Source organism: Tachysurus vachellii, chromosome 1 (assembly GCF_030014155.1).
Source record: "Tachysurus vachellii isolate PV-2020 chromosome 1, HZAU_Pvac_v1, whole genome shotgun sequence".
Classification (NCBI taxonomy): Eukaryota; Metazoa; Chordata; class Actinopteri; order Siluriformes; family Bagridae; genus Tachysurus; species Tachysurus vachellii.
In genome coordinates, this window is record NC_083460.1 from 3,692,977 (window position 1) to 3,702,824 (window position 9,848).

Sequence of the window (9,848 nt, forward strand, 5' to 3'; positions counted from 1 at the left end):
CGTAGCGGCGTACGTATGTGGACCAACTCCCTTGTGTGTTATGAGCTATAACTAGCATAGCAGCTATAAAGCCAGTACGTTCCCATTCACTTTCAATAACTAATCAGATATTCTGCTTTGCATAATTAGGTGGTGCTGCATTTAGTACTCCATGTCAAAAAACTGGGACATGCCAACGCCTGTGAACCTCTATAATATACAATAAGTCTATTAATAACAGGCTACATCCTCGAATTGTCCAGACACAAAACACGAGGTTTGGTGGAAAGGTGGAATCGAAGGATGAAATGTACACACACATTTTATTTATGTTATATATACACACACATCATATGATATGTATGCAGTATAAAATGGAACATTAAGGTACAGAGGTTTGCCACAAGGGAAAAAACAGAGTTTCGTTGAACCATGACATTCACATAGCATTAATGGACAGTCGTACTCCAACAGTGTGTTCAATAACAAGCTAATTATAAAAGCTTATTGCTATTGTTCTTCAGCATCAACACATTAATAATACATAATTGCATTATAGCAGTAATTATAGCAGCATGTATATAGGTCAAGGAGTCTTCATTTTCACCTGGGGCTAAAATCTAATTGAAAACACACCTTAAGCCCTGTGTGAATGTCTTTACTTTTATTTTTACAACAAACTCCCTGTGTATTATTCCTAAACATTGGTGTCTGTTGCAGAACTATATATGCTACACATGGAAATTGCCCCACCTAGTGTGAAAAACGTAGTAGTACACGGAAAACAAAAAGAGCAACGTTTCCACTTTTTATTTATTCATCATAAACAATAAATAATAAATAGCCAAGAAGGGGTGGAAATGAGACTAAATCAAAACCACTCTCCTCTAGTCTTCCAGTACATAATTAGGATTAACCACTAGGAAAGGGTCTTCCTCCGTAACCGGCTCTTCTCCGTCATCTGTGACCTTCTTTAAGCCAGTTTTGGTCAATTCTATGATGATATGGTCCTGTAATATAAATTAAAAAAAGAAATGTAAACATGAACACCCGTTTTATCCTTACACATACAAACCATCTAAACCGGCCTACCAGAATTTACATGCCAATTATGTAACTCGAGTAAAGTTTGCTTGGATAAATATGATGTACATAAGAACCAAGTGCAAGCAGAAACTAGATCTTGGGAGATTAGACCACAGTAGTCAGAAGACCACTCGAGGCATATGATCGGTCCAAGGAATTTACTTGAGCCAAATTATTTGATCTCTTGAATCATGACACATAACACTGGTAGACACGAGCAAGAGTAAAAAGGTTACACAATTTATTGTTTCCTGAATAAGTAGGTCTTCAACCGCCGCTTGAAAATAGCCAGTGACTCAGCTGTCCGGACCTCTAGGGGAAGTTCGTTCCACCACCTTGGTGCCAGTACAGAGAAGAGTCTTGTAGTATACTTACCTCTTACCCTGAGAGATGGTGGAACCAGTCGAGCAGTGCTGGTAGATCGGAGGGTGCGGGGTGCAGTGCGAGGAGTGATGAGGGCTTTGAGGTAAGAGGGAGCTGGTCCATTTTTGGCTTTGTAGGCCAGCATCAGTGTTTTGAATCTGATGCGTGCAGCTACCGGAAGCCAGTGGAGGGATCGCAGCAGCGGGGTGGTATGTGAGAACTTTGGCAGGTTGAAAACAAGCCGGGCAGCTGCATTTTGGATCATTTGCAGAGGACGGATTGCGTTCATATGTAGACCTGCCAGCAGTGCATTGCAGTAATCCAGTCTAGAAATGACAAGAGTCTGAACAAGTACCTGAGCAGCCTGTGTGGACAGAAATGGTCGAATCCTTCTAATGTTGTAGAGAAGAAACCGACATGAGCGAGTCACATTAGCAACATGAGAGGAAAAGGACAGTTGATTGTCCATGGTTACCCCAAGGTTGCGAGCTGTGGCTGACGGGGAGATCAGATCGTTGTGTAAGGATATAGCAAGATCATGACCTGGGGATGAATCACCTGGGATGAAGAGCAGCTCAGTTTTGCTAGGATTAAGCTTTAACTGATGAGCAGTCATCCATGATGAAATTTCTGCCAGACATGCAGAGATCCGGTCAGAAGCTGTGGCATCTGCGGGTGGGAAAGAGAAGATAAGTTGTGTATCATCAGCATAGCAGTGGTAAGAGAACCCATGTGAGGAAATAACTTCACCAAGAGAGTGAGTATACAGGGAGAAAAGAAGAGGACCAAGTACTGAGCCTTGTGGGACGCCAGTGGAGAGTCTGCGTGGAGCAGATGTCACTCCCCTCCATGTTACCTGATATGAGCGTCCTTCCAGGTAGGAAGCGAACCATTCCCAAGCTGATCCGGATATCCCAAGACTCCTGAGGGTGGCTAAGAGAGTCTTATGGTTGACCGTATCAAACGCTGCTGAAAGGTCAAGGAGGATAAGGACGGATGAGAGATTGGCTGATCTAGCAGCATGTAGTTTCTCAGAGACATCTAAAAGGGCTGTCTCTGTGGAATGAGCTGCTTTAAAGCCAGACTGGTTGGGGTCTTGGAGGTTGTTCTGTGAGAGATAGACAGACAGTTGATTAAAGACAATGCGTTCAAGAATTTTTGAAAGAAACGAGAGAAGTGATACCGGTCTGTAGTTACTGATGTCTGATGGATCCAGAGCAGGTTTCTTCAGGATGGGAATAACCCTTGCTCTCTTGAAGGTAGTTGGTACCTGACCAGATGCTATGGATCTATTGGTGATAGTTGTAATGAAGGGCAGAAGGTCTTGCGAGATGGTCTGCAGCAAAGTGGAAGGGAGTGGATCCAATGGGCAGGTGGTAGGTGTGCTCAGCTGCGCAGCAGGACCCAACACTCCACATGTAGCATGAGGGATGAAGGGCCAAGATCATTGATTACATCAAGGTTTTATAGACAGAACAAGAAAACCGAAGATATGTAAAAGCAAAACATCATCAATCATTGGCTCAAAATTACCGCATGCATCTCCTGACCAAGCTAATCTGACCAGGCCAAGGTCTTCTAGAGGACTTATTGGACATTGTTTATGGACAACTCGTCCCCAGTCCCTACTGCCCTTGTCATAATCTTAACAAAACCTACTGATGACGATGTCAGTCTCTGGTCATGACGCACACAGGGTATAAGCATAGAAGGACAAAGCCTTATGAACATCTTAAGATTAGAAATTTCCACCACACTCAAATTCAGGAAATATGAATTTTCCAAAAGTTTGGAATTGGTACCTTTGTCTATTCGGGGAAATCGTGACCCGAGATTTATCAGTATGAATGTAGAGATTCTACTTTGGTCAAATGAGATTTAAACATTGATGTAATGTGGCGATTGAGAGAGGACACTCACATAATGGACCAAACGATGCAACACTTTCTCAATAAGATTCTTCCTGGCAATGAGTTCAGCCTCAGACTCAATCTCGCTCTCAATTTCCTTCAAGTACCAGTTGACAAGCTCGCTCTTCTTTAGAGAGGACTCTTCGTCCACTGAAATGTAGAAAAACAGTTTCAGCTCACAGTCATAAAATGCACTAAATACTGGGATTTCCATTCAACAAACAGCTTCCAGTGCACGCAAACCAGTTAAAGAGACGGTTATAACATCCGATTTGCGTTCACTTGGGTAAAAGTTCGTTGCGACTCAACATTGCTCCATTTTCTGCATGTGCAGCACCAGCAGGTTGGAGATTTTGCGGTACTCCGCAAAGGACATTCGGAGAGCCTGTTTGCCTGTAGCCGTCTTCTCAGGCTGCTCTGCCTCTTCAGTGTCCATGGCCTCCACTGCATCACCAGCAGAACCATCCTTGCCTTCCATCTCCTCAGCCAACAGCCCGTTCTGATCTACACAGACAGGACCAGAGGTATGAGGTTTGTGCTTTTGTCACAAATATAGAATACGTATTCAAACAATAATTATATATAATTATAAATATTTATTAAATATATTATACATAATTATATAATTATAAATAATTATATATAATTGTTATTTAAATATTATTATAAGGAGTAGTAAAATGATTATGGCATATATACGATTACCATTCATATCTTCATCTTGTTCCTGGTCAAAGTTTATATCGGGCGAGTCGACACGAATGATGGACTTGTTCAGAAGTCTAAAGGCTTCTTTTACATGTTTAGGATGAACCTTGGTGTTTAAGAGAGAAACATTACTTTTTAATCACAAAGCAATAAACTCTGTTATAGGTGGCGAAGTCCGGAAACCCATCGGATGTTGCTGCGGCAGGTCGCTACGTTTCCAAAAGTTATACTGGAATGTTACATGTAATTCTGAAATGAGTAAATGAACATGTTTCAGTTAAGGACAGTCTCCAGACTGAATGGTTGGGTGTGTGTGTGTCTGCCATTTCCTTAATACATGTATTCTCTTATTCTGCTTTCTCTTATTTTGTCCCAGTACATACGTGTTCTTTTTCTCTTTAAAACTTAATTTTTCTCATTAGGTGATAAAATCCTCGTGATAATATCTGCTGTTTAAAACACAACATGCATTGTACAAATGAAGTGGAATTTGATTTGGATTAGAATCACTAAAAAAAAAACGCTATTCCAACACACAAAGCAACTGCCTGGAGACGTTCTGACCTCGTCTGAGCAGTAGAGACGAGCCATGGCCTCAGACAGACGCAGCATGCTCTCCAGCTGACGCACGGTGATCCTCCAAGCCGACTTAGCCGTGCCGCCGCCATCTCTCTGACGCAGCCGCTTGTACTGCTCCACCACGAACTCCTGGGCCTCTGCGGTGATCTAGGAAACAGCAAATTATTGGTGAGAGAATGCAAACCAGTTCTTCGTGTGAACCGTTGGACAAACCTTTGGCTGAAACTGTCGAGCAAACAGTATGTATCTCTGGATGTCTTCTGCAGCATAGACACGTTCTACTGACTCCACATTCCTGGCATGGAGGTCTACAATTCGCCTGGCTATGGCATAATCCGTCACCTAAAAATAACAAATGCATAATTTATGAAATTAAATTACTATTGTTTAACAAGTACAGTTTATAACAGTAGGCTTTGGATTCACCTCATTGCATTCGTCCACCAGAATGAAGAAGAGGTCAAATCTGGACATGATCGGTGCAGACATGTTTACATTCTGCTTCAGAGACTTGGAGCGATTGTACCTGCCATCAATGGGATTGGCTGCTGCCAAGATAGAAGTACGGGCATTCAAAGTAGCCTAAATATACACGGACACAGGAAAGAAAGGATCATGTTCTTCTGAAGACTTCAACACCTTCTATGAAAATCAGGTCATCTCCAGTTAAGAAAGATTAAACAGTGCTGAAATATATAAAATCAATCAATTACATTTTAGGTAATACGTTTTAGAAATGGTGTCTTTTGTGTTTTCTACTTTCATGACAAGCTGCAAATCTTTTCAGGAAATTGTAATCATTACACACTGTTTCTGATTCTGTACCTTGACTCCAGCCTTGGTGATCGAGATGGTCTGCTGCTCCATGGCTTCATGGATGGCCACTTGGTCCTTCAAGTCCATCTTATCAAACTCATCAATACAGCATACGCCCTGTACAGAAAGTAAATTATACAATAATAGATTTAGCATGAAAAAAAAGAAGGAATTAAAAAAAAATTCTGAACCAAAACTATTTACATTGTCAGCCAACATGAGCGCTCCAGCTTCAATGACAAACTCATGAGACTCCTCGTCTTTGACCACAGCGGCAGTGAGTCCGGCAGCGCTGCTGGCTTTACCGCTCGTGTACACAGCCCTGGGAACAAAGTCTTCAACATGCCTGAGATAGAGGGAGGAAGGGAGAGTTAGTGAGTGAGTGTGCAAGTGTGCGAGTGAGTGTCAAGAGGCATGTTATATTTTAGCAGAATTCCACATCAGTGCATTTTACTCACTTGAGAAACTGGCTTTTGGAAGTACTGGGATCACCAATAATGCAAACGTTGATGTCTCCTCTTAAAGATGTTCCCTCCATGGTGGTCTTGGCGACGCCACCGAAAAGCATGAGCAAAATCCCTCGCTTGATTTCATCGTTCCCTATAAGTAAAATTTATCCATGAACTACACAATGACTTTCAAAATAAATCAAATAAAATATATGGAAATATGACTAATATCTGAGTCCCAGTTTTCAACACACCATGGATTGTAGGGAAGAGGCTGGTGCACAGGTTGTGGTAGAGGTTCTTGTCCTGGCTCATCTCAAACACTTTCTCCCACTCCTGCACGGTCATCTGATTCTTAACGCTCTCCGCACTCTGATCTTCCTGACGTAGCTCCTGCCCTCCAAACTGCACACAACGAACATTTAACTTTATCTCTATTTTAACAACCCTGTTTCACAAAATTGTGTATGGTATTGAATCGCAAGAGACTAGAAGTGATCAGCCATGGTTTTGGAAAACTCTGATCCTATACTGTACCTCACCCTGGGATTTGTTGGAGCAACGTGGTTGGCCAAAAAGGCCAGTCTGTAGGACAGCTCTCGGACTCCCAATGCCTTTAAACCTTGGATCCCATCAGCCTCAAAGCCCTCCTTTCCAGTCACTCTGCTACTGGTCTCTGCCCTGGTGCCTGCAGGACACACACACAGTATATTAGGAGTAACAATGCCACTACACGCATCTGTTTCAGCTTTGTGCCGGAATTTCATCCGGAATTTCTTTTAAAGTTATTTATACAGCTTTCAAGCTAATTTTCCATTAGGGGTTCAATAGAGTACCTATCCATCCATCCATCCATCCATCCATCCAGTTATATATAACAGTACTGCAATAATCACCTGAGAGCGCCATAGCAGACACATCCGGTACTACAATGAGAGTCCCGGTAAAGTCACAGCGGTCTCCGGCCTGCGCAGCCTCCACAGCCTCTGCTCTCAGAATCACCTCCACACTGCGTGGGATAGAACCACGGGGCAACTCCGCTTGAGTCTCCTGAATACGCACCTGAAACAAAGACAGTAGGTTTCCACCCATGGGATTCTAGTGCTTTGTTCCAAATGAGTTCAGTTCCAACAACAAGCTGCTGGTTGGAAACCATGGAACCAGTTACTGAACGTTTGCATGTAAATTTATAAAAGACTCAGTAGACCGAGGTGAAGTATGCATGACTAACATTTTCTCTGTTTACCTTTTGGAAATCGACAAAGCGTGACTTATTGGTGTCCAGCATGAACCTGCGTCGGTTGGCGCACACAGGGTTCTTGCAGATGGTGGGCTGCGTATATTTGAACTGCTGCTCCACATCTTTAATGACAGACTGGCAGTCAAGGCAGAGGAAAGTACCGCTCACCAGCTCTGGGTGAACAGGGTGTGTACGCACCACCTGTCCACTTATACGCAGCAGAGTTCCGATACGTGCCGTCGAAAGCTCACGAATCCTGCAGAGAAGGAATACAAACTGCAGAGTAACCAAATCCTCTGGCTTGTGGCACAGCATCATAGCCTTTGGTTGTGTTAATGGTGGATCAGATACATCAATTCAATAAGCACCAATTAGACAAATAAGCACCAATTAGACAAACATGTTTGTTTACAGTTTAGCGACTGGCAGCATTCTTAGAAAATGAAGAATGAACTTTACTTTTGTCTTGAAGGAAAATCAGAAAAGGCCACATAGAACTCTTTGGTTGGTGGGATGTTTCCGTGGTCCCGGGCGAAGTGGCGCACCGCTCTACAGAGAAACGGATACACCCTAAAAAGAAAATACAATCTTGATCACCGTCTCCCCTAATCTCAAACTTTTTACTCAGTAGCTAAAATATATATACCTTTATTTTTTTAAACATATTCCAATCTATTCATGGTTTCAATTTGTACAATAATACTATTTATATAATATTTATCAGACTAAGCAGCTAGGATTTTGGACTACAGCATCAGGTTAATACTAAATTAAAGTCACCTGTAGAACTCCTCCTGAATAGTGGTTGCCAGTTGTTGATTATAGCGTTCGATGTTGGTGAAGCTCACGGTCAGCGTGTTTCTCTCTGGTCGGATCAGCTCCTGAGCTTCTGCCAAATACAGCGCGTCGCCAATTTTATCCTGGAACCTAAATCGCATCAAAGAAGTCCAGACCTGAGGCTCATTTTTGAGTAAAATGATCAGAATAGAACTGCATGATGTGTCTAAATATCCTATACAAGGCAGTGATTAGGCATCCACATACTTAAAGCATTAAGATATGCTTGTAATTGAATAGGCTGAATAAAAATTCTTTAAATTTACAGTCACATGTTTCTGAACTTTAGAATTTGACATTAGAAGTTTAGGTAAGGCTGGAGAAAAATTATTCTACTTTATGATCCTCTTTCTTTCAAACTCAGAGGCTGGGTGGTGCAACAAAAAAGCGGTCACTCTATTGTCCAAAGATTGCAAGATCAGAAGTCTGACACAGCACAGCAGTACAGAGCAATCCAGAGCCAGGAGGTCAGGGCAGTATGACGCTGAGCATACGTAGAGATCCATGTGGAAGTGAGATGATGGTGCTCTCCTCCAAGAGTGCAGAAGCAGTTCAAAAAGATTGCTTCATCCGGTGGGGGGAGAGAGAGACTGGCTGGTAGGTGGACATTTGACCACATTTAGACCACATTTAGGAAGAAAATTGAGCTGATCTGAATATTGGTTCATGCTAATAAATTAGACATTACATACACTGTAATATGATCTATTTAAGGACAAAAAACCGGCAACACCAATAATAAAGAAAGCAAGTAAAAAAAATATATATATAAGAAGTTGTAATTTAATTGCCTTTTAGCTCAAAGGATCACGAGCGCCCTCTAGAGGCGTAAACATGCATTTGAAATCATTTCAGAAATCCCTGTCTTGACCGCTAGGATTTCAACCTTTTAACTCTGTTTAATTGACCCACACTTATCAGGAAATCCTCGACTTACTCCTCTAAAAACTCTAGAAACAGTTTTTGACATTTCTCGGCGATATCATCCCGCACGTGCACGCCTGCGTTGGTGGATTCTGATGCAGGCTCCATTTCCAGCACCTGAGAAAAGCTGAGCAGTGAAATGAGGCTAATTAAAGTCTCGCGCGTCACACCTGAGTGCGCATGCGCCTCGACGTTAATCAATCGGCTCTTCGCGTCAGAGGAGAGTTGTCGCATACTCGCTTCTGATTGGCCAGAATGGTATTAGTATAGTCGTTACTATAGTAACGATAAGATTATTCCATTTACTCGCAAAAGTATCGTTACTATAGTATCGTATGGTTGATGGTTTTGAAATGTTATTTGAGAGAATTGTTTATAGATTGTACAGATTAAATATTAACAGAAACTAACATACTAACTTTTCCCTAATCTACACCACCACCAGAAATGTTGGTGTTGTAGATTAGGGAAAAGTAACCCTGATGTTATAGGAAAACAGACCAGTCTCAGCACATTCGTCCTCTGGCTTCTCAACCCAACGACGACATTACGTGGTGTATAAATGTTGGTGTTTTTAACACCGATTGATGTGGAAGTGTGAAACTCTGGCACGGTTATGTATTAGGATTTAAACATACATATATGTGTGTGTATATATAAAGAGCAGCACCATGAGAGATTTACCTGAGAAAATGGTCTAGATACAAGGTTCACTTCATCTATTCAGTCAACTGTTGATTTACGCTACAGTGGAAATAAGTCCACAGGATTAGTATTGTGGAATGCAAGGAATTTACCCAAACTGTGTTAGAAAAACTACCTTTATATCTGATATGGAAATGCTTTCGATCCAGGCCAAATGTATAAATTATACGTTGTCATTCATTCATGCTCAGAAACACAGTGGTGGTAATGTGATGTTGCTTTTTGGCCTATCATCAAGTCATTTTGTCTACT

The 9,848-nt window shown here is 41.9% G+C and overlaps 1 protein-coding gene across 2 annotated transcripts; it reads right to left on the reverse strand.

Moving 5' to 3' along the window:
- Positions 1 to 773: 773 nt before the first annotated feature.
- Positions 774 to 9,325, reverse strand: mcm6l (MCM6 minichromosome maintenance deficient 6, like). 2 transcript variants are annotated; one of them, XM_060868356.1, is made up of 17 exons: positions 8,905 to 9,325; positions 7,911 to 8,057; positions 7,590 to 7,700; positions 7,137 to 7,386; positions 6,787 to 6,952; positions 6,433 to 6,578; positions 6,145 to 6,295; positions 5,900 to 6,041; positions 5,646 to 5,787; positions 5,451 to 5,558; positions 5,052 to 5,207; positions 4,839 to 4,967; positions 4,611 to 4,772; positions 4,044 to 4,152; positions 3,648 to 3,842; positions 3,349 to 3,488; positions 774 to 989 (listed from the first exon to the last, which is right to left on the reverse strand). In XM_060868356.1, exons 1-17 carry the CDS (start codon positions 9,123 to 9,125, stop codon positions 867 to 869), a joined length of 2,598 nt encoding a protein of 865 aa, XP_060724339.1. In that variant the 5' UTR covers positions 9,126 to 9,325; the 3' UTR covers positions 774 to 866. The 2 variants fall into 2 exon arrangements, with proteins under 2 accessions (XP_060724339.1, XP_060724351.1); XM_060868368.1 differs by lacking the exon at positions 774 to 989 and having other exon boundaries at positions 3,366 to 3,488; positions 3,621 to 3,842.
- Positions 9,326 to 9,848: the final 523 nt, after the last annotated feature.